At 38.2% G+C, this 25,657-nt stretch overlaps 1 protein-coding gene across 8 annotated transcripts in view; it reads left to right on the top strand.

The window, feature by feature from the left end:
- The window catches only part of LOC139718987 (unconventional myosin-XVIIIa-like), a 226,393-nt gene that overhangs the window by 157,031 nt on the left and 43,705 nt on the right, over positions 1 to 25,657 (top strand). For all 8 annotated transcript variants that reach the window (XM_071630437.1, XM_071630462.1, XM_071630457.1 and 5 more), the window contains 10 exons: positions 939 to 1,082; positions 3,425 to 3,514; positions 6,258 to 6,377; positions 8,285 to 8,399; positions 10,391 to 10,518; positions 11,318 to 11,472; positions 12,744 to 12,867; positions 14,039 to 14,239; positions 21,545 to 21,655; positions 24,019 to 24,270. In XM_071630437.1, coding sequence (XP_071486538.1) covers positions 939 to 1,082; positions 3,425 to 3,514; positions 6,258 to 6,377; positions 8,285 to 8,399; positions 10,391 to 10,518; positions 11,318 to 11,472; positions 12,744 to 12,867; positions 14,039 to 14,239; positions 21,545 to 21,655; positions 24,019 to 24,270 — 1,440 coding nt within the window. The remainder of the gene's footprint in view (positions 1 to 938; positions 1,083 to 3,424; positions 3,515 to 6,257; positions 6,378 to 8,284; positions 8,400 to 10,390; positions 10,519 to 11,317; positions 11,473 to 12,743; positions 12,868 to 14,038; positions 14,240 to 21,544; positions 21,656 to 24,018; positions 24,271 to 25,657) is intronic.

The raw sequence follows: 25,657 nt of genomic DNA, 5'->3' as shown, positions 1-25,657 counted from the left end.
GCATTCCTATGTCTGAGTGAATATCATCATATTTGGCAGCATGCCAACTCTCTCTGGCGAGCATTCCATGTGTGTTCATACGTGCTTATCACTGAGTCATTTTATTTATTTGTCCTTTTTTTTTTCCCTGAAATCTATTTTTGAAGAAAATGTATCCACTGTAACAGTACAATTCTGTGTTAAAACTCCAGTTTCATTTTCAGCTTGAAAGCGTTCTATTTCTTTAGACAATAAAGAAGTGCTCTTGTTACTGCTGGGAGAGGAGAATCCAATATTGGTTGAGAATCAATAAATATGGGAATTTCCCCCAATTCAAATTCAAATTTCAAGTTACAACAAATGTTGTTTTCTGTTTTATAGATATCTACTTTTTTCAGGTATTCAGTTTCACAAACTGTATTGCAAGTTGCAAAGGGTATACATATGATCACTTGCATTGATAGTAAAGTAGTAGAGATGCATTTGGGGGGCACCAGGAAATTCACACTTTGACATATTGTTCTCTGCTCAGCTGTAACTTTGTGAATTCTTTGTGGTAATTTTTTTTTTTCAAAGAAAAAAAAAAAGAATTTCAGAATTAGAATAGAAGCTTGATCACACACAATCAGAAGAACACAGCAGTGAGGTAGGAATCTATAGTGCTTTATAAGTGGGACATTTTTGTGTGATCAAGTTATTGCTCCTTTATAGCAAGTAAAACTAATTTTGCGTGATTTGAAGTTCACTTTCAATCTGATACACACGATATTTTCCATTCATACCAAGGAACTGGAGATGACAAAGCAATCACACATTTATACTTTGCTGTTGATACTACAGAAATTGAAATTGACGATCTTGAATGCACAGACTCCAAAGTGAAGCAATGTACTAGAGTGACTATTTTGTAAAGTTTTGCTCCGTAGCCCCTTTATTCTCTCTCATGCTACCTTCCACAGATCCAGCTGTTGGCAGTGACCTGTATCCAGCGCAATGTGCGCAAGTTCCTGGCTGTGAAGAACTGGCCGTGGTGGCGCCTGGTCACTAAGGTCCTTCCCTTGCTGGACGTTCATCGCACTGAGGAGGAGCTCAAGATGAAGGATGTGAGTAGGGGTAACGGGATCCAGGGCGGGGTGCGTACTGAGGGGTATCATTGCCGCCTCCCCCCCCCCCCCTCCCCCCACAAGTGTCTGGTTCCTTCCTGCCATATTTTTCCGTATTTAACTCATTGGATACTAGAGATTGTTGTATTACCATGTGGAGGTTGTCTTCACAGTAAAATACAGTCTTCCTTTCATTTGTCATTGGTCAAAACATTTATTCAAAAAAATTTAATGTTGTCTGAAATCTCAAAAAGTTTGTTACGTGTTTGCCTTTTCTTTTAATCTCTGGTTGTCCAGTGACTAGAGCGCTAAAGGATTAGTCTTTTAGAAATGCTGAAAGATATGTTGCAGATTTTGCTGTGTTATTTGATGTTTTATTGAGAAGAAGTTCTCAATACTCTGAGGAAATATGAGGAAATAACTTGCAAAACAAAGGACAGTTTAACGGCATGAGTTTGGTTTCTAGATATCATGAGATAAAATCTGTGGGAATGGATTTTAACATAAAATGAGGCTGAATGCGACAGGTTCATTAAAAATTGAGCAGGTGCTTGACATCCGGTTTACAGGGCCAAATTCCCAGGAAAGGGTGAAATTTTGTCAAATTTACGAGAATGAAAGCTACAGCAGACATGAGTGTGTAACCATGATAATGGCCTGAGACTATGCACAAATCTAAACATATTCGGGTATGAAAAATAATATGTGCACTTTTACAAGAGCTGCACGTTCATGTACACCACATGGCTTCCTCTGTTACAGAAACATGCACAAACAATCAGGAGACCTGCTTTTATGATGTTGAATGTACTCCAGCTCTATTAGATGAGATGGGAAGGGTGGATGACTTTATCGTCTGGGTCTGATTTGATCCAGTTCATTGCTCCATTTCCAAAAGCCTGCAAGCTAGACACTGGGAGGATGAGATAGGAGAGTAGCTAAGTGGGGGAGTACACTCCTGGTAAATCTTTATCTTCTTTGTATGGCCTAATGTGCCTGGTTGATACCGTTTGCTGAGTATTGCTAGTCACTTGGGGCGAACCACCATGGGTTAGCATCGTTTGCCCATTTTTTCTTGCATGGGTAGGTAGGTGGACCACTCCACCGGGTTAGCAACTACTGGCTGCTTTTTTCTATGAATTAATGTAGCGGGATTTTTTATATGCTTGAGTTGTGACTAATTCACACATGATACCCCCATTTAATATCCTATTCGAGGGACAGAGTGTTTTACCTCTCACTAGAGGGGAGAATATGATTACATACAACACTGCTCAGCTAGGCAAGTGGGAAGACATAGTGGGAATCAAACTTGGGTCATATGTATTGGGAGGCAGACAGGCTACTGACTGAGCTAAATCACAGCTGAAGCCTGCTTCAGCTGTCTTTCCTTGGCATTCAACATTCTCTTTCAGCACACAGAATAATTTTCCTAGAACATCCAAAGCTTGATGGATTGTATTATTTGTCATATACATTTGTATATTGTATTTGAAGTTGCAGAGTTGTGAAGTTCAGTATTGTGGATTGAGACGAAAAAAAATATATATATATCAGGTGTAATACATTTGTTATGCCTTCTTCAATGTACAACTTTTGTTTTTTGTATTTCTTTGTATTCTTTATATTTTATCATGCTTTGTCTTAAGTTTTGTCCAGCTTACTATCACATTTGATATCTTGCATTTGTCTCGTCTTGTTCTGAATGTATGTATCCCACTGCATTTCTCTGTAGTTCGACATGTGCAGTAAAGTGGTGCACATGAACAAAAACATGGCCACTGCAGAGTGATGGTTTGACATATCTACTTTTCAGATAATAACTGTGATGTTTTAAAGGCTGTTAACACGTCATCCTTACCCTGGTAGTGCCCTTTACATACACTGTAGTACTGGTGTGGATAAATAGACCATGCTTGTTATCTCTCTCTAGGATTTCTGTGCAAGAGTGATATTTTAAAAGTATAGACTATTTTTATCTCTGTATGAAAAATCAGCTGATGGGGAAAAACCGACAGCCCTTTTAGCTGTTTATCATATTTACGAGGATGTCTGAGTTTCTGTGCCTAAGGCTCCCTTGGCTCTCAGTCAATTCTGAAAGATAGTTAACAAAATAGATGCTCTGGGCTCATTACTTAATAGTGGTAAGTAAAGGATATATTGATATTTTACTATAAACATACTGTAATTATGAGAAAATTTACATAAGTGTTTCATCACTCAATAAGGGTGAATGACGGATATTGATATGTTACCATATAAACAAACCGTGATTATAAAGAATTTCACATATGAGTATTTTATGCATTGTTTCCTCTTGTGTTTTCTTCTCCTCCTTGAAGATTGAGTTGGATCAGTTGAGGGCAAAAGTTGCCAAATTGGAGACAGAGAGGAACACACTGAAGCAGAATGTGGATAAAATGGATTCCAGGGTAAGTTGATTGATCTGACAGAAAGATGTCTTTGGGTCAATTTGTGCTAAGTGATTGCTGCAAGAAAAGCATGCATAACTCCCCTGTACATCTCAGTCTTTAGAATTGGTACCCTGGACTAATCTTAAAGGACAAGTCCACCTTCATATAAATGTGGATTGAGTGAATGCAACAATATTAGTAGAACACATCAGTGAAAGTTTGGGGAAAATCGGACAATCCGTTTTAATAAGAGTTATGAATTTTTAAAGTATCTGCACAGTCACTGCTGGATGAAAAGACTACTACAGTGTATGATGTCATATGTGTACAACGATATAAAGAAAATAAAAAGATAATTTCACAAAACTTCACTTTTTGAATAAAGTGCACATGTCTTCGACTTGTTACTGACATATGATTAGGGTAATATTATCCCCCCTGCCTTCTGAAAGAGAGAAGTCAAGTGTTCTTTTGTTATGCGAGAAAAGTGAAAATATGTTGAATTTTCTTTATTCTTTCTTTATATCATTGTACACATGTGACATCACAAGCTATAGTAGTCTTCTCATCCAGCCTTGACTGACCAGAAACTTTAAAAATTCATAACTTTTAAACCGATTGTCCGATTTTCCTCAAACTCTCACTGATGTGTTCTACTAATATTGCTGCATTCACTCAATCCACATGTGAACTTGTCCTTTAATTCATTTTCTTTCACAAGTTGGTTTTGATTCAAGTGGGATGATGTTCTTAAAGGTTTAGTTATAAAGCTGAGAGTTTTGTTTCTTTTCAGGATGCTTCCAATGCACTTAATATCATAAGGGGCCACCAGAAATCCCTATTGGGCAAATAACATGTCTGAGCACTACTCACTGGGATATGTTGGACACTAATTTGAGCTTGAGTGGTTAATGTAAATGCACAGATTTTTGCAGTGATTTAGTTTCGCACATCTTGCGCTACTTTTGGGTGGCACAAATTTAAAAACCCGCAAAATATATTTATAATTTTCTCTGCACATTTTGAATGGGTTGACAATCATGCAGGGTGAATTCAAGAACTTGCAAATATATATTTGAGCCACTCAGCGCCAAAAAAAAAAAAAATTAAATATGGATGTTTACAGTATTTAGTCAAGAAGAAAAAGGGAATTCACATGCCTTGCATAGTACAATATGGGAAAGTGTACTGTAGCTAGATTTGTGATTTCCTTTGGAGTATATTTTGTTTTTCTTTGGTGAACTGAGTACTCATTTGTAAATACTTAATGAGGGTTATGTGTCTGATTTTAGTTCAAAGCTGCTTTTTGACATTACTCCTGTTCATTGTGTACTGGTCTCAGTACTGATAGTAGTTTATAGTGTGTAGTGCGGTGCTCTGCAATTTTCTGTCAATAGAGTGATATGTGAATGGAATTATAGAATAGAAGAGGAAGTGAATTCTTTGCTTGTTCAGTTTCACGGTGCTTTATTACTTTTATTTTTAGAGAGCTCATGTAAACAAATACAGTGTTGAAACACATTGGATATGACTGAGAGGTGTTGAGACATGTGAATTGATAACCAATCTAATATACTTTGGTGGAGGCTTATGTGATTTTCATGGAGTTCAAGATTACCTTCATTGGATTTTTGGGAAAATATGATGCTCATGGTTTCAAATCCCTCTCCAAAGTATAAACACTTGTATGACTGATGACTTTAATCACTTCCAAATGTATTTCTGTCATTGATGATGGAGCATATTTTCAAGTGGATTAGATTCAACAAATTGAAGAAATAAGTTCAGTTGATTTCAATAGCTCTGTGGTATTATCTTTAGTATGCATACCCCTAGAGCCTCTATTTTTTTCATTGGCTTTCTTTGTAATTTATGACTTCCATTTTAGGCAGTATCAATCCCTTCTATATTTAGACTCAGTATTCCCAGGAATTGATAAATAGGATATTTGTGCATGTGTGTGTGTGTGTGTGTGTGTGTGTGTATGTGTGTGTGTGTTGGGGGGGGGGAGGGGACGGGGCCGACAGTTTGACTTTGCTTTGACTACATTGTATCTGGTTCCATGTCATGAGGAAACTGAGATAGATCACCACTTAGATCATATTGGACAAGAAAAGTGGATTGTTTACTGGGAGGAAATAATTTTATGATATATGTCGATAGATTCAGGGTGGCCCTCTCCAGCTAATCACTTTCACCAAAGCCTTGCATTTTTCACCCTCTTATCAACGATGAAAATGAAAGCAAGAGTATATTTCATTTTTAGCTATTGCAGTATAGGTCATCAAATGCCATGGTTTCTTTCCTCTGTGAATTTGAATTTGTGCCTGAATATGTCCTTGCTGTGAAAAACAAACAGACAAACAAAAGATGTCTCTGTGCACTGTTTAGTATAACATATTCTATACAGCTCAAACAGTATGATCCTTGTAAGAGAGAGAGAGAACACGGAGACATTTGAAAATTAGAGTGCAATGCATTCATCGAATGACGTCGCAAATTTGGCGGCATTTGTATGGAAATTAGCCGTGAAGAAAAGAATGTGATGTTTGCTTCTGTTTCTCCCTTGTCTACCCTGTGTCTCTAGCAATAAGAAAATGATACACAGAATGTGGATGTGACGCATGTTTTTAGGCAAATGAAAGGAGCGTAGTTTGTGGAGAGGAGAGATATGCCGTGAAAAGGAAAAGAATGCCATGCAATCGCATTCATCAATGTCAACTATTGTCTCAAGCAAATCCATATTCCCTAATTTTGATAGATAACGGAGCTTTCGGCGGATTTGTCCGAGGAGCACACGGCGGCCACAAACGCCTCCGAGATGCTGGAAGTGGAGACGGCAGAAAGACTACGACTGGAGAAAGAAGTCAAAGAACTCAGGGTAAGACTTGTGATGTATTCACACACCAGACTGCACAGAGAGTGAGTTGGGGAAGGTTGTGTGCTCTACATCAAATTGGCAGAAATTCATTACAAAGGGAAGAGCATATTTCTATGATAGGAATCATGGGGTTTTCTTGAGGGGGGGGGAGGGGGGTGGGGGGTCTCTTTTGGGCTGTGCTTGTAGCATTGCCTGCCCCCGTCTGGAAGAATTGTCCAATTACATATTGACATATTAATAAATATCAATATTAACAATCACATATGACGACATATTGATCATGATTTGGTCGTTGTCTTTAGCATAAGCATCCTACAAAGAGCTATCTAAAACATTGTGCGGGACCCAACTTTTTGACAGGTTGAGGTTTTTGCGGGAAGCTGCTCAGGATAGCTGACTGGATTACTTGATTGTGTCATCTTCTTTTTTCTATATCTCTTTCTTTTATTTACTTTTTTTTTCAAAATGACCCAAAATCTGTATGTTCTGCAATTTGATCTTCAGATTATATAACAACAGAATAACAAAACAAAACAAAAAACTGATATTCACCAAAAAAACAAAAAAAAGTAGAAGCAGGAGCATTTCATGTGGAATTTATGTGAGAGGCATGGTTCAAGCAATGTCTCAGTAACAGCTGTTTTTCAAGAATATTAGTAGATACTGTAGTGAGTTGTGTTTGTTCATTTACTTACATTCACTGTAGAAAAAGAAAAAAAATCTGCTGAAAACTGCTTATCCAATAGTGGCAAGCCAATGGAGTAAAAAGGAGTCAAAAGGGGCCTGAGCTTTCGATCCTAGCAGAATCTTCGTCAGAGGCAAAACGACCAGTAATGGTCATTTTGCCTCTTGACGTATTGGTCATTTTGTCTCTGACGACGATTCTGCTAGGATCGAAAGCTCAGGCCCCTTTTGACTCCTTCTTACTTGTATTCAAACTTTTTCAATTATGCCAGATTCTCATTATGATTAAAATCTACAAGTAAGGCAAACATGCTGAGAGGAACTTATCAACTGTCCATCTTTTTGTGTGATTGTGTGCGTTTGTGTATTGAGTCTTTATCAGTGACCTAATCAGTTTATCATTGAGGACAATTTTCCTGTTTAACAACCTCTGTGTAATGAAAAAGTATGTGTGGACTCATATGCTTGAGAGCAACAGTGATTAAAATGACCTTTATTATTTTTTTCCCTTCTCTCTTCACGTGTGTTAGCTGGATAAAATTATGTCATTTGTATATTTTCTTTGTTCCCTTCCAGTGTTAGATATATTGACTTTTTTCCATCAGTGGGAAAATAAATGGGAATTGTGATCTTATACTCCAATCTAACAGAGTTTCTTTTTTTTTTTGTTCCTTCTTTTTCACTTGTCATTCATTATAACACAGATCCAAAATACAATCTTAATCACAGAGAGTAATGGCAGGAAAAAAAAAAGGAAGAAAGGAAAATGGATACTCCTTTCCATCTTTTCGAGGAAGAACTCAGAATTTTTTTTTTTCCCCAGGAACTTGTTTGTCTTGTTTTTTCTTTTGGCTCTTTCTAAATGATGCAATGTCAAAAAGAGGTCTCACCTTCCTATGCCAGGAGTCTGTTTCATGAAGTCATCAAATAAAAATCTTTACATAAATCTCAGAATGGCCAAAGTCGCTCATATGTAGCTACGTGTATGTAGAGAAGTAAAATCCATTTCATGAAGTCTCTCATAAGTGTGTCTTATGAGCAAAAAGTCTATCATAAGACTTTCATGAAACGGACCCCTAGAGTGTCACTGTGTGATAGACTCAGCACATTAGAAGGCTCCATCATTATCATTGTTATCATTAACTACACTCTCTATGCATAGCGAAAAATTCCCCACGGTCTTATTACTCCCACCTTGTTTCTCGTTTCTGTTGGGTTGACAGTCAAACTATAATGCCCTCCAGAGGAAGTCGGAGAAGATTGAGATGGAGGTCATGGAGCACCGCATGGTGAGGTCGTCGATCATCGAAGCCGACATGAGCAGTGATGAGGACGGAGGTAATGGACGGAGACAATCTTATCTTTCTTCATGCATCCATTGTCTCCTTGTGTTATAACTGCATGTATTGTGTGTATGTGTGAACATGTATGCAGGCAATGTGCACACATTCAAAGGAGAAAATTGTTCTTTCTTCATGGTTTGGCAAGCCACGCAGTTTTCACATGGTAACTTCCTATGTACTGCACATGCCATATATTTAGCGAGTCAAATTTTTTGCGAATCGGGACTCCATGACATTTTCACGAGTGGTTAAATTCGTGATCATGGAGTGCTGTATTCTCATGCACCTTGTTCATGTACATGTACATATACTGTTTATTACATACTAGTACATATTTGCATGCATGTTGCATTCTTATCAGAATCAGAGTTAATATTTTGGTGTATTTTGAAATTCATGAATAGCACCCAACTTGTGAAAATTGCAAAAATAAAAACCTCACAAAATGTATGGCTTACACAGTACTTGTATGATGTGTTATAGTGTCTCTGTGTATGAGTCTGCACACAAGTTCTGTGTGTATGTGTATGTGTGTGTGTGTGTGTGTGTGGTGCTGGTGTGTTTATTGGCTGTCTGAGTGGAGTGTTAGGTGTCTGTGGATGTTGGGTGGAGCCAATGGAGCATAGAGTTGTTAGACCATCAATCATTTGATAGATGGTGGCAGGGTTGATAAGGTGTGAGATGCCCATGGTGTGTAGTTCTCTGTCTTCTTGTCTAGCCATGGATTTACAAGACGTGTATTTGAAGAATTAAATCAAAATGCGTATTATAATGTGAGATGATATCATATGCCTTGTACATATGAGTAAATGTACCTGTCTACATTTGTATTTAGAAATTCCCCAAAAGTCAAAGGCGTTCATGTGGAATAAGAGCTTATGATTGGCTGGTGCATGGTAAAGAGATTTTGAGGACTTTCCTCATACTGGTGCTCCCTCCAGATAGTAGATAGTGAAAATCCATAAAAGCCTATGTGCTAGTCTGTAGGGCATATTTATTTGAAGCACAGTATGAGCAAATCTTATTAGTGTGAACAAGACCCTACCCCCTGCTGATGAATGATGTGTAATCGAGAACAAGCTGCATTTTGCCATATGAGCATCATTCATTCACAACCTAAATGTAAACGCCAGATGACTGTTGGCGAATGATAAATTCATCAAAGAGCTGCTCCCAGCACATCTCCGTGTGGTTGTTTGCTACATCTTCCGGCTTCTGTCAGTCTGTGTTAGACCAAAGTAACATCTCTCTAGTGAAAACCTGTTTGGAACACTCCTCTGGACTATACTATATGCATGTTAGAGCCCTGGATGGTAACAGGATCGAAAGATGAATATACGTAAGGATCTTTTTGTCTTGAGAAAAACTTGCTATGAGCCTCTAGCACAGTCTGGTTGTGACATTATTTCACAAGTGGAATGCATGAATATCTTAGTTTAGAAATGTGATGATTCAGATGTGCACGTACAATGTTGATGATGGCATTTTCTGGTTACCTCAATTCGCAATCATGATTTTGAGACTGTGACCACATTGGAGAAGATATGACTGCAGACGAGAATAATGTTGCTGCTCCTGTTGGCTGCTGACTGTGATAATGAAGACAGTCATGGTGGTGATGATGTTGGTGATGATGATGAAGATGATGAAGATGATGGTGGTGATGGTGGTGATGATGACAGCTGCCAGGAGGCTCCCTTTATACTGCAATCTTCATGTCGACATAAAAGAATAGAAAAGCCTCCCTAATACGAGAGTTATTTCTGCCTCCTATCAAGATGCATGTATCATATAGGTTGTGATTTTGATGAGTGGATGTAAGCTGCCCTGTGATGATGCTGATGATGATGCTCATGATCATGATGTCAATGGCGATGATGGTTATGATGATGATGATGATGATGATGATGATGATGATGTTGATGGTAATGATAATGATGATGACAATGCTAATACTGTTTTTTGATCTGCCTTGCTTCCTCCCAGACTCTGTGTATCGTCTGAAATACATGCAGCTGAGGAAGGAGATGGAGCTTGGCAAGAAGAGATTGCAACAGGAGCATGAGGAGCAGCTGGAAACCATGGCAACCACTAGAAAGTCTGTGGAGAGAAAGGTAAGGAAGAATATGATTAGATCTTTGAGCAACCCAGAAGTCTGTTTGTGGATGGAGTTACCCGTTGTAGATCAGATGTGCGTGAAATTAAAGGCAAAATCACAAATAGAGAACATACAATCATTGTATTAAAAAAACAGATAATAGCATGACATTTATGATATATGATGGTCACTGTAAAAGAGAGACTGTGTATGTAATTTGCCGGGAACACACAAAAACAGAGAACTGTTATGTATTACTAAGGCAGATCTGTTGATGTGCTCATTGGACACTATGTTTGTCATGTATTTGCTTCAGGTACATGTATTCACAACTGTATACATAAAATTTTGTCAAAAATTCCTTCTTCTTTTTTTGCCTACCCCAGTAAGGTTATATTTTCCGCAGAAATTTCTCTAAAAAGAATACTGGAAAATAATCATACTTAACTCCTGAGATATTGTAATTCTTCATAGGATTATGGGTGAAGTTACATGAAAAATCCTTTGTGATATTATGCTGCGTGCATGGAAACATGTAAGAAGAGTAATACATGTACCATTACCACAAGACACAAATGACATTCTTTTATACATAAATGCTACATCCATCATGGTAAACTCTGCAATACATGATCTAAAAAAATTTCAGTTTTCATAGAAAGCAATGTAATAAAAAGATGGAATTTCCTTCAATCACACCAAGTACAAATTATCGCAGGACACAATCGGACACTCTTTGATATATGAATGTGACATTTGTCATGGTAAAATCTGCAAACTTTGATCTAAAAGAAGATTTTTCTGATTGTTCTCAGCTGATGGAAGCATTGGAGGAGGCAGAGGAGTACAAGAGACAGGTGGTGGGCTTCAAGCGTCGCTCACAGAAACTGGTGGAGGAATCTCAGGACATGAAGCTTCATCTAGAGAGCCAGACCACCAGGAACTCTGACCTGGAGAAGAAGCAGCGCAGGTAAGGATCCCACAGTGGCTGGAGTCAGACCCCCCATTGGGGTGGGATTGACTTATGCTAAGTTTCTGATAAACCCAGATTGTGGTCATTCTAAGGAGCCATGTAACATACTGTGTACACCAAATATTTAGTGAGTCTCCCTGACTCCCTGACAATCTATCTCACAAGTGATTGAATTGTTGAGTACAGTACCGGAAGGAGAGATGTACGCATGCACATCACATGTATGTGTATGTCGGAAGGAGAGTTTAGTATTTTCATGCATTTTAGATTCGCAAATAGCATCACACCCATGAAATTCACGAAAGCAAAGACCTTTGCAAAATATTCGATATTTACAGTAGTCAAATGTCATGCAGAGTTTGATGGCTTTAAAGTCACATGATGGCTCCAAAGCTTGTGAGAGTGAGTGTTCACTGTGGTTTATAGGAGTGTTCCTTAACCCTAAAAGAGCTGGGTGGGGGGAGGGTTTTTGAGTGTTTCTCGATGTTTCATGAAATAATTCTGCAATGCAAGAAGACCTCCTCATGAGGCTTCTTGACTGTTTCCTCTCAAGTCTCATGCAACTTTTGGGACCAGATTCACAACGTCCATGCATACTGTTATGAAGCCACGCCCATTTTTATAATTGCATGTTACGTAGGAATCAACCCCCTCCTCCATTCCTTGTCAAGTGAGGCATTATTTTTTGTTGATGAATGGAATTACCACTATTGCATATTCCTATTCAATGAAGGGGATGATATCCATAAAATTGAATACACTATGACACTGGCTTGTTCAAGGCTCCTAAAACCCTGCACATATTTACATCCTGTCCTTTTTATATGTCATTAGAAATCTGGTTCAAGAAAGGGTACATCGAACCTGGAAGAATAATGATGTTCTGTAGAAATGTGCAATGTAAAGCTACCCTTGCCATTAATCGAATCATGCATTGCTTTTCCGTGTAGCCGTGATATTTTCGCAATGCTGTACTGGGATACAACGGGGTTTATTGCTATCTGTTTTCATAGTTTGAAAATTTTTGAAAATCAGAATATGTTTCATTTAGGAGAATAAGGCACCAAAAGAGAGAATTTCTTGGAGAGTGCAAAGAAACGTGAATTGTAAGTTGCATTTTTCAAAACATTAATATAAATTGTTGTGCCAGAGGAGCTTATTGTGTCAGAATGTTTATCCTGTATTTGAATCATCAAATCCTACACACACCATCCTGATGCTGGTGGAGCGTCTATTGTAAAGAATCAGCCATGTTTGTCTGTCTGCAGGTTTGATTCAGAGCTGTCCAAGGTGCAGCAGGACATGCAGCATGAGAAGTCTGCCAAGGAGAGACTACAGAGGGAGAAGGACAAGATCCAGGGAGAGAACTTTCTTCTTACACAGCAGCTTGAGGTCAGTCCCACCCACATGTCTGAATACAATTCCTCTTTTCTTTTCCTTGTATGCTTCTATGGTCAGTTCTGAGTGTCATAATTATTGAAGACCACCCAGATGCCAGAATAATTTTGCCAGTGGGTTGAATGGGAGGAATGCAAATCATGATTTTCTTCAGAGTTGTACAACTATAACATTGATGCTGTGCAGTTGAGTGTTACAATGTATGTGTATAGGATGGCCTAGCTTATCACCCTGCAACTTACTTGTCTTACATTCCTTAGGAATGGCCGGATTTGTGTCATAGTGTGTTCAAGTAGATATTGCAAACTTGAAACTCATGTTAAAGATATAAATTGTGCAAAATGACACACAGAACTTTCTTTGTGGAAAGTGGAATATGGACATTTTTGTATTACCTATCTTTTTGTTGCTTTGATCTTTAAAGAGTGACTTTAATATGAGTCTCTTATATTTTGATTACAATCTGTAGGTAAGGAGCATGAACTGACAGATTATGTTGGATGTGGTGCTCTGATAGTAAAAGCAAAGCCTTTTAGGAAAATATGAAAGCAATGAGGAGAAAGTTAGAGCACTGTAGATAGGCTCCAGTATTGCAGACAGATGTCCTAAGTTTAGATTCTGTCCAGTGCCCTCAAGATCTTTTATCCACAATTTGCCTCTTCTCTCTGGTTTGTAAATTTGTACCTGGGTGTGGTAATCTTGGAGTAATGATATTGGCAGAGCCTTCTGAAAAAGTAGTATATGTAATGAAGAGGCAACACTGGGTAGATGTATCATTTTATCAGCATCAATATCATCGTCACCACCATCTTCATTATCCTATTTTTCATCTTGTATCATCATTACTTTGTCATTATTATTATTATCATCATTATCATCTTCATTATCATCATCATCATCATCATCATCACCATCAATCTCATCATTATGTTCTTCATCTTGTATCATTATCACTTTTTTTTTCATTTCCATTATTACTATCATCAACATCATTGTCACAATCATTACTTCACCACCATCATACTTATTATATTCTTCTTGTGTAATCATAATCATCATTACTGCATCATTTTGTCATCGTCATCTTCATTATCAACATCATCATCTTCTGAATTCGCAAATTATTTAATGTCTGTCTCTTTTGATGTCTGAATGGTCTGTCCAGGACATGAGGTCAGAGGTCAAACTAAAGGAGGACAAGATTGAGCAGCTGACCAGTGAGATGGATGACCTGTCCTCTCATGACACCATGGAGGTCAAGGAGGTGGCAGCCCTCAAGAAGGCCAAGAGGGAGCTGGAGACCAAGCTACAGGACCAGGAGGAGGAGTTAGATGACCAGGCGGGACAGATCCAGCAGCTAGAACAGGTGAGGGCGCCATTCCATTCTCTTTCTACACCTGCCAACTTTTCTTTGCAACACCGCAATGGATACAAGTTGATTTTACTAGAATGATCAGAGGTTTTAACAAAATTGGGCATAATGTGAATTTTTATAGTTTGCATCTTTTTTTACAAAATAATGTGTTTGGTTGCAACAATGTGGTGATGTTGTTATCAACTCATAATTCATCGATCTTTATGTACACAAAATTATCATAAAACCATGTGTTGGCTCAATTATATTTAAACTGCTTTCCACCCTTTGTAAGTTCTTCAATGCCAGGACCCTGTTTCATAAAACTGTTTGTAAAGTTATACATGACTGTAGGAACGACTGGAATATGGCAAGCAAATTGGGTTTCCTGATCATTGTTAATTTCAAAAGCTAAAGTTTGAAATTTGCAGATGATAATGATTATTCTTACATGTTAACACACGTTTTTAGTTGAAAGTGTATTTTTGCCTCAATGTAGATTAAATATTGACATACAGTCGTACTTTGTTAAACATAAGGGAAAAAAATGTGTACAATGTGCACACATATTGGAACTTCATATTCCAATTGTTTGGAAAGTCAGGCATAACTTTATGAACAGCTTTATGCAACAGGGCCCAGGTTATTGTAACACAGCAAGACTTTGATGTAAAAACCAGAAATATAGGAGAGATGTCTGTAGGTCAGTGGAAAACTTGTCAGGCCATGTCATTATCACCATATCTTACCTTATTATGTGAGGTCATTAAAGTATGTGAAAACATAACTTCCATAACTTTTTAATTTTTGGCCTGATTTTGATTTTGATTGACTGCCTGAGTCATCAAAGGCAATTGAAGATATACAACATTATAGTGTGGAATTGCCTTGAATTGCCTCTGGGGTAATTTTGCCTGGAAATGTCAAGAAACGTGGTGTGCACAGATTTACACCATCAATATTGTCAGAGTTAACTGTAATTAGCCTGTCCCTAGAGGGCAGCAGACAATTCTCACACTCAGAGTGCACAGATGTCCGCAGTGGGGTTATGCAGGTGCAAGCTAGCAGACAGCAAATTCTTGCAGAGGATTATGCACATATTTTGACAGCTCATGCCATGTCTGTAGTAGCCAGCCCTCCCCTAAAGAATTCATCATCATTTGCTTGAAAGTTACATATTCACCACATGCCTTCAGACACAAACTGCTTTACACTGTTTTTGGTGGATTAGGATACATGTAGATTTAAACTATAGCTGTACTACATGTATGTTCAAATGGTTGCTATCTGTAGCCATAAAGGACTGTCATACATCATGTACTTAATCCTCACGTCGATGGTACTTGACAGTCATTAGACATGACTTGACTCATGTAGATCAGTTATATAGACTCTTGTTTTTGCCGTGCTTATTAAGTTTTTACTAGAATGATTCAATTTTCTGTGAATATGATGTTTTGACTGTGGAGGATTCTCCAGCATTGACATTGAAACACAGTTATCATTCTATTTAATCTGAATGCTTTTTGTAAGGCAAAACAAAGATAGCAAGGATTTAATTGCTGTTACAATGCACTGTTCCAATGGCACCAAGCAAAGTGTGAATATCAATGGTCTTGATTAAGCAACCATACCAAGCTAAGTGACATCCAATCATGGCTGACCCGAGAATGATCACCTTCTCATGTTTTGACCCAATTGGTTTATTTATTAGTGTGTAGGTGGTGATGATACTATCAATACTGGAAACCAAGCATAAATCAGTCCCAAAATTGTCTGTCGTGGGTCATGCTCTAATGAGCACCAGTGAGAAACAGTCTGCCATCTAGCTGACTCCCCTTTTCATCCTTGACCACAAACTGACCCATTTCCTGTTATGAATGGACAGAGGCTAGGGAAGTGAATGGTCTGGATGCATAGTTGTATTGTACAAATGCATCTTTTTCTTCTTCTGTTTTTTCTGAAAGAGTCAATAATTTTAGGATGCCCTCTAGATGTGAGAATTTTTGTGATTGAAGGCTTTTGTTGTCTGGTGATATGAGAAAATTTTCAATGGTAGAAGATTGTTGAAAAAGATTGTGTATTGTAACAATGCTGTAGAATCAAACACTCTTTTCACTCTTCACAGCTATTAAGTTTAAAATCACAGACACTCTACAATTCTAATATCCCTGACCATATGTGATGAAAGGGCTCTTCTATTTTTCCTGATGAGAATGAACTTGGGTTGCTGTAGGATTGTAGTATTTTGCATTCCCAAGAGGGCTACTCAGTTATTCCAGAATACTTTGATTTTCTGAGTGAATCTTTTTATGCTTCTGGCCCAAAGGGTGATAAAAGACATTGGTTCAAATTCACAAAGGTTGTTTGATTCAAATTCATAATTTTATGGAGTTGCGATAACTCTATGGTTAAGATTAAGTCAGTGGACTGAAAAAGTGTAAAACCGTGCCCATACCTATGTCTGCATGCATTCATTATTGGACCTCTGTTTGTATGATATGCCAAGTGTCACATGTATTTATGGGATGACTTTTTACAGAATGTGTGGACTTGATGTAACTACTGTATCCTTGTAAATTTGGGCCATTATTGCATAGGTGTTTTTTTTTTTCCTGATATGACAACTTGTGAACTCCTTTGACATGAAACAAAAGTAGTATATCCTTTGTCAACTTTAGGAGGGGGAGGGGGAAGATATCAAGAAGTGTGTAAAGTGCAGTATTATGTCCTAAATAACTGGAAGCTTTAATTTATATTTTTCATATACAGTCACTGAGTGAATGAATATTGACTCTACAGTCAATATTTCTTGTATTGCTTTCCTTGACACATAATCATGACATTTTAGGTATGTTGGTATATTGTAAGGGGACATGCATGAGGGATTGTTTAGGTTCATAACAGGATAAAAAGAGTGGGTGTACCATATTGTGGTTGCTGAATTCCTCCCTCATTTTACCTGTTTTTTGCTATATGACGTGTTGTCAGTAACCTTGGCTGCATAGAGACGAAGTCAAGCGCTACACAGTAAATGGGACTTTGTAAACCTGGTAACTATAGCCCCAAACAATGCCCATAAATTGAATGATGCATTCTCTCATCTAATAAGTTGATTATTTGTAGTACTGCGAGCTGAGTGCCTCAGTCGACACAAGGGGATTTGTTGAGTTGTGTATGTGGATATTCTGGAGTAGATCTTTGACAGCTTCGTTGATTTGCAAAGTAGAAGACGACTTCACCAAGTGGACATGAGAGATAAAAAAATGGCTGGTGACTGGGATAGTGACGAGTTGCAAAATGTAAGGTGTCATTGTACTTGTACTCTGAAGCTTGCTCCTCCCCCTCTCAAGCTGGGAGTGTGCAATGTGTTTTTGAGTGGAGAAATGTGAAACTTTGCTTGTGTCTTTATACCAACACTACGATACCATCTCTTTTCTGTGTATGCATATCAGTCTACCTTTAATTCTCTCTTTGCTTCTTTATTTGAGATTTTTTTTTTAAAATACGAAGACAAGGATCAAAATTGTTAATAGATCAAGGAAATGGTTCATTCATTATGTCATGTTATTCCTATTGTAGCAAGTTTGACCAATTTTCTGGAATGCTGTTGCAGTATGTTTGAGATATATAATGTGAATTATATTGCCGCTAAGGATAAACACACAGTATGTACATGTACCCCCATGACTGTCAGGAGTATTCATGTCGTGTGCTTAGTTACTGTAGATTTGTACGTGAAAAGCCTTGCAAGTTATGTTGGTTAGATGAGAGACGTTAGTGTCAGAAGTTTCCTTTTCAGTGTTTCATGTGACCATATATTACATGTAAAAGTAAACTGAAGAAAGGAAGCTGAAAAAAAAAAAAAAACTGTGTGCAGAAGCTTTTAGCATGCCAATATACGTACAGATTAGAAGGAATGTCTCATTGGAATATAGCTGAGGGTTGGTAGATATGAAATAAAGACTGATGATTTTTTTTGCAGGCATAATACCAAGGAAGGAGAAGTTCATGATACTTTTATGTTTACAAACAAGGTCAGAATTTCACTAAACCTGTGGTAGGGGATACAATGGTGTTAAAGCTGGCCCAAATTAGGCCCCAGGGGACAGAGTCCCCAATGCCCAAAAGAGTTGTGGCTTTCTTTAACACCCAGTCTACTTTGCAGGGAGGATAGATAACACACTATGTGTGACATTGCAAGATACTTCTGATTCAAGTTATAATAGTGAGCTGGAATTTTGTACCGTAATATGTAAGGGTACAGTGGCAAGTACAGCTCTAGATTGGGAAAAGATAGAAGAGGAGAGAGATGCACAGGAGACAGACTAAGATATTGATGGACATGTGGTTATTCAGAATGACTGTAACTAATGGGGGTAGAGATGGGGAAAAAATAAAGAGAACATTAAAGGGATCGTATAGTTTTGGTTGAAACCTAACTACAGGTTTCTAACATTTTATGGTGAGATAATGAGAAACCTTTTATGAAACATGAAAGAACATGTGATTTCAAGAGGAATTCAATGTTTATTTGATTAAAACTAGTCTTGAAATGGCTGAGATATCCAAAACAGAGCGATCATAATAAAAGGTGAGACCCACCTTTTATTACGATCGTTTTTATTACGATTGTTTTTGGATGTCTCAGCCATTCCAAAACCGATTTTCATCAAATAAACTTTGAATTCCTCTTAGAATGGTATGGTCTGTACTATTTCATAAGTGGTTTCTTGATATCTCGCAAAAAGTTAAAAGCCCATTTCTCATCTCCACCAATACTATATCATCCCTTTAAGGGGGAGGGAGGGAAAAAATGAGGAAAGACCAAAATATATCAGACTACCCAGTGGGTTGTACAGGAACTCATTATGGGAGTAACTTCCTTTCTCCAAGTCTAGATTGTAAAGGTGACCAGTCATTCTGGATGGAAGCCAGGCGTAGTCTCATGGTCAATTTTTGGTTTGGTTGTGTGTTTGTTTTGTTTTGGTTTTTTGTGTGTTTTTTTAGTCTTCTGTACAAAGTAGCTGTAGCATTCCAGTATTCTACTGACGTGACGCTGTGGTCATTAGAATAATATTTGGGTAAGCTGCTTGTTCTGGGTGAAATTGATACTGGAATATCCTGCCAGTAAGAATTACGTGGTGGGGTCATGGTTATACGAGGAATAGCATTGGTGTCAGGTATTTCAGCTCTCTTCTCACGCAACGTGCGAGTCATTCTTTTGAGTTGCTAACTGTTTACGGCGCTCTGTAAAATTGTACGGAGCTGACAGGCCTCAGGTGAGTTTGTTAGATGTTACCACATTTCTTGTAGTTTTTATGTGAGTCCCACTGGCAGCAACATTGATTGTTGTGTATTTCTGGTTTTGATTGTTTGCTCTATGATATTGTTGGGTTGTTACTATGATTTTTGTGAGACAGTAAAGATTATCTCAGACCAGCTGTTTTGCATCAAGAGTATCTTCTGGTCTAGCCTATTTGTCTTTTAAGTATCAAGCATTTTTTCATGCTACATCAACTCAGAAACCACAGAAAAGTGAGAAACATCCCTTGTGAGAAATGTCTGCCTCTAATAAATAGTTTTGACCCTACAATACTAGTAGATCCTGAACTGATATTGTTGTGCTGAGTAGGCTGTGGTAAAGAGTTGTGTAAGTTATACATCAAAGTAATCTTATGAATCCTGTCTATATATAATGGGTTTCTCATTGAGAAAAAACATGAGTTCGACACAGAAAGGAAATACAAGTTGATTATACACTTGTAAAGGGACTCTTTCCTTTCTTACTTTAAGTCCCATTTATGGCATTAAACTATACATATGGTGGGTGCTACATTTACCAGTCATTATTGTTATTTTCTCTGAAATTGCAAAAGAGCAGGAAAATACAGCTGATACCCCATAGGAATTTCTTGGTACATGCATTGCTATTTGTTGCAGAATACCTCTTGAAATGACTGTTGAGCGGTACAGCCAGAAATGTAGAACATACATGTATATATATCATCTGTTCCAGCAATTATATGGCCTCATTGATAGCACATATTAATCACAATACACATCAAGTTTTTGATGCACACATTCATTATGTACATATACATCTTACAGGAGATTTCAGTTTCTGTTTAATCTTATGAGGTGTAACAGAAACTGATATCAACTTTTTAAGAGCTGTCGATGAGGTTTGTTATACTCCCATGTGTATGTGTACCAGCGGATTTGCAAGCTAGTTGATAGAGATTAAAGGTACATGTCAGTATGGGAGTATTTCTACACATCAGCTTCCATTGATGCTTTGTTCTTGTTCTTTTTTGATGAGTTTGTTGTTGGTAGTTTAGCTGTCTGGAAGGTCAAAATGTTTTTATGTGTGGCAGTTATCATTAGCAGGGAATGTGATTACTGTAGTACATTGAAGTTGAAAAGAACCATTCATTTTTTTAAAACATTTTTTGTAAAACCTCATCTTTTTCAGAGTAAGTTAAGTGAATGAAATGCACATAAAGAAGATAAGTCTGTAAGTCTGGGATGATACATACCCAATCCTCAAGGAAACTGGAGCTTATTGACAGGCATGTGAAATGAATGAGCACTTGGCATATCAGAGTACTATAAAAGCTCTTGTCAAAATGCTTATTTGGATAAGTAATAATTCCCAATAGCTTTTGTAATGCCCTGAAGTCTACACCTGTACTTGGCTCCCCTCTGTTTCAAATCAAGTGGAGATCTGAGGTGCATGTAAGAGCAAGGTGCTACATAAGCACTTGCCCGATTGCCCGGAGCATGTAAAATCAAAGTTGGGCAAGTGTTTTGGAACAATGAAGGAAAAAAACAAACAAACACTTGCCCAAATTGGGCAAGCAAAAAGTTTTGAAGCAACCTTTTTGTCACTTTTCCCCCATTCAAACCCAAGAAGCCAACCATACAGAAGCCCAAAGATAATGAATGTTTCAATAGTGATGGATGCAAAGCACTTTAATTTCATTTCAGCAACTTTCCAACACTTGCCTGAAGAAGCCACAAGAAGTCTTTAAGCTTGTGAATCAATGTGCGCTGTTTATTTATATGATTGTGCTTAGTCTAGCCCTTGACTTACAAGTGGTTTTTGTTATTTCATGTTCAGATATTTTTGGACTTTCTTTTCGGGCAAGTAAAATTCATGTTCGGGCAAATGTTCTGCAACAATTTAAAAATGTGCTTGCCCGACTTGGCAAGTTGAAAAAAAAAAGGTTATGTAGCACCCTGAAGAGATGTTCATAAGTCTTAATAAATGTGTACTTATTGTATGGGTGTGTTCACATCTTTTCTCTGTTACAGACTAAGCTGAGGTATGAGATGCAACTGGAGAGGTTAAAGAAGTCTCACCAAAAGGAGCTGGATGCAAAGGATGAAGAGGTAGAGGAAGTCAGGGCCAGTGCACAGAACAAGGTGAGAGAACCACCGGTGGTCAGCTGGTATGTAGAAATAGGTGGCGCAACCATTGTAGTGGTGCTTGTCCAGTTTCAAGGGTGATGTTACTAGGATGTAGATAGACATTGTAGCATAAGGGGAAAATGAAGAGTGCTATTGGTTAAAATGAAGACTGTGATGATGATGATGATGATGATGAAGAAGAAGACTGTGATGATGATGATGATGGTGATGATGATAATGATGATGATGATGAAGAAGAAGACTGTGATGATGATGATGATGATGGTGATGATGATAATGAAAGAAAAGAGAATGTTTAGTGAAATCCATGCAGTTGTCCAAAATCAAAAGAGGTTCTAATGGCAGTGATAATGAGGATTTGATCAAAACGTTTGAGGTGGAAGTGGAGTAAATGAGATGGTGTTGTCAAAATGGGGGGGGGGGGGGGGGGGTGGGGGGGGGGGGGGGGGGAGAGACGACAATTTGTATTAACCTGTTCCATACTGAATTCTGAAATGCCCATAGACTTAATATGCAGGCCACCAGGTTCCCATACAGAACGGTTAATGATTCGTGTGTTTGGGGGATCAGTGATTCCTGAAATGAATGTTAACATGTGACGCCAACACAATGTGGCCGTCTTGGAAAGGGGGAAGACAAATAGAGTCTTAGGAAGTGATGTCATGTCATTGTAGGATGGATGCTTTTTGTTTTTGAGGATGGACTGGATGTGACACAGGGATAATGATAAACAAAGGGTTACCAAGCTGAGCTTATTTACTGTTGCTATGGTGATTGTTCAAAAACTCACAGTGTGTCACCATGATTTATTGTGTAAGCAGAAAAGAGGTGAATATGGCAACATTGTAATTCTTTAGGCCATTAAAAAAAAGTCCAAGATTAGATTGTGACTGTCAACGGAAGGTTGCCCAAGTAGAGGAAGTGGTGAGATCAATAGCTATGACAGGAACTTGTTGAGGTTGATTGTGGTCTGTGACTGCTAAGGGCAAACTTACAAAGGATATTCCACAAACAGTGAAATCCTTCCTCGGTGATTCTTGTCTTCAACTGCTGCAAGTGTAGGTATTGTGTGGAAGAGTGCTCCATTCTGTGAAGAGCGGTGTCCACGTGAGAATGGTGATGAGGGGAGATGTAACATTGTTGATGCGTGTACCTGCCATGTTCAGTCAGTACCTTTGAAAAAGTCTGATAAAGCCAAAATTGTGTATATTGTTGCTGCAGTGCTTATTGTTCTGTGAGTATATTTTCCCCATCACATTGACAGCATGTTGGTACTTGTGTTTTGGATGTAACTTTCTTTTTTTCACTGAGGACAATGGTTTTATTTGAATTGTTTTGTAAAGTATTTGCTGCAATCTGTACTCAATCTGACTTGGACCCATTGGCCCGAATTCACAAAGGTAGTTTATATTTTTAGTCCATGGATAATGTTAATTTTTTTCTGCATTAATGTGCATCAAAGATTGCATATGTTTACAGACATCCAATAATTGACGTGCCCTGATACTCGCATGTGAAAGGTATCCCTATTTCGTGCATATTTTAGTTCATGGACTAGATTTAAACTATGGATTTGATTTAGATTACCTTTGTAAATTTGAGCCGGTAGGTTTGAACACTCCGTTAAATGGATGCTGTAAGATTTATTCTTCACAAAATTTCTTGGGGATCTCCTTCATTGAAAGTACACGTAGCAGTTTCCTCTTCATTTGGTTGAAGAATATTTCAGATAAGACCAGAGTGTGACATTGACACTAGCATTGAACACCTGTCAGCTGAAATTACTATGTTGAGTTTTAGATAACAAATTTCCTTGTGCTGGGACAACCATTTGAGAGATATGGCTTCCTGTAACCGATGCTTCCAATGACATCTCACCTAATGTGACCCTTGGCAGGAAAATTAAAATCAAGCCATGTTTTTACTTTTTAGTGGGAAGTTATTACATTCAGTTTTCATTTTTACACTTTCTGGTTAATCTGTTATATAGTTAATCTACAATTAAAGTATCGCACTGGATGTTCAAAAATACTTTGGATGTCATGTTAGAATGAATAAATTTGCACAAGTGCTTGGTCAAGAATCTTTCAGAGTATACATCAAAACCAAGATGCAATTCCTCATCTCTCATGTCCAAAACCTGATTTGCAGATAGTAGGATACTCATTTTCATTTCCAGAAAAAGTGAAAAGTTGTGCATCCAGCATTGTGAGATTAGAAAGGCTACAACTTTAAACCAAAATCCCCCAAGTTAAGGCCTTAAAGGGTTGTACAGCATTGTAGAGTACGAGGATGAGGATGGTATATTCAGCAGTGTTAAAGAAATGATCTCTTGTTGTTCCTGCTCCTGTCTCCAGGTGAAACAGATGGAGATACAGCTGGAGGAGGACTACGAGGAGCGCCAGTCAGTGATGCGGGAGAAACGAGAGCTGGAGCGCCGGGTCCAGGAGCTCCTGGACAAGCCAGCTGCCGTGGATCGGGACTCGGAGAAGAGGCTGCGGCGGGACCTGAAGAAGACCAAGGCCCTGCTGAAGGATGCCCAGACGATGCTGGACCGGCAGAATGCGGCCGCGCCCAGCGGGGCCAAGCTGAAGCAGCTGAAGAATGAGGTGAAGATTTAAACAACATGACGAAAAACCTTGGACCCTTTTAGCTGCTTTACCATTTTTAGAAGTTCTTCTAACATAGCTGTTTAGAACAAGGCCAAACTGACAATAAGATGAAGTGTGTGTGTGGGGGGGGGGGGGGGGATGGCACTCAGTCTCATGCATTGAAGACATTAAGGCAACAAACTAGCTCACAGTCTGCGAGTGATTGTAGGTCACTCAAGCATATAACACAAACAAGCTTTTTTTTTTTTTTTGTTCTTTTTATTGATGGATAGTTTCCTGTATGTTCCTCTTTGCATGCTGTTCATTTTTCTGCCTTGATTCCGGAATACTTTCTGTAATAATGCAACTACCTAGGTGACAATGATCAAGGGATGGTGCATCATGGCATTCAAAGCCTTATCAGATTTGAGGTCTTGATGCTACAAGCGTTTCCGCTCAGCACAAGTCTCATTTCCTGATCTCTTGCTGATCCGATCAGGGGTGTTTTTTTTTTTCTTTTTCTCCTTTTTTTTTCAAATTCTTCTTGTCTCATACATGTCTGCCTTCATGCACCTCATCCATTAGTGATGCAGTGAAGATCGCATGGAGCAATGTTGGGGGATAGCTTTCAAATGGGTGTGTAATGGTCACCTAGGGATAAAGTGGTGATCAGTCACTGCTAAAACCCATTACCGCCTCCTCTCTTTTTTCCTCTCTCTCCTTCTTCTCACTTTCATCTCCTTTGTGAGTATAAGTGCGGTGAAAGAGGCAATAACTATCCTCTGCCTGGTGGGAGTCTGCTCTGTCGTGACGATGAGAAGCAATTTTTTTTTTTTTTATGATGTTACCTTTGAAGTGAGGCGGTACGATTTGATGGGGAAAATGCTGTCTGCCCATAAGATGTTTTGATAAGTTCATGTTTTGCGGGTAGAGAAAAACAAAGGTTTCTTGGAGGAGGGGATTAGGAAAATAACACCCAATGATGCGATTGACTATTGATGCAGCTTAAATGTGCTTCCTGTGCAGAGCATACAGTGCAGATTGAACATAAATTCACTTTGGGAGGCTGGTGGTGATGTGACAAGACTAGTTTCTTATCAAAAGACTTCGTTGTATATGCATATATCCTTTTATTAAAGAAAAAAAATCTTTTCTCTTCCATTGAGATCATTTAAATGTAAATCCAAAAATGTTCAATACAAAGTGTACATCCAGGAGAAAATTTTGTCTTCACCCTCATGCTGTCTGTTGACACGACAGAATGGTGGCTTGGAATGCAGTATTTTCTCTTAACAAGTTTCTAGCAAAAATGACAGTTAGTACTGTTGGGTTTTTTTTTTCATAGTATGGCACACATATACTCTATGGTTTTAGCAAAGCATTACATTATTAATTGCCAGAAATG

This window comes from Diadema antillarum, unplaced genomic scaffold, assembly GCF_040938485.1.
Source record: "Diadema antillarum isolate AM-2024a unplaced genomic scaffold, OU_Dant_1.0 scf00000008, whole genome shotgun sequence".
Classification (NCBI taxonomy): domain Eukaryota; kingdom Metazoa; phylum Echinodermata; class Echinoidea; order Diadematoida; family Diadematidae; genus Diadema; species Diadema antillarum.
The sequence above is the reverse complement of the archived record's forward strand: the minus strand, read 5'-3'. Positions and strand labels throughout refer to the sequence as shown.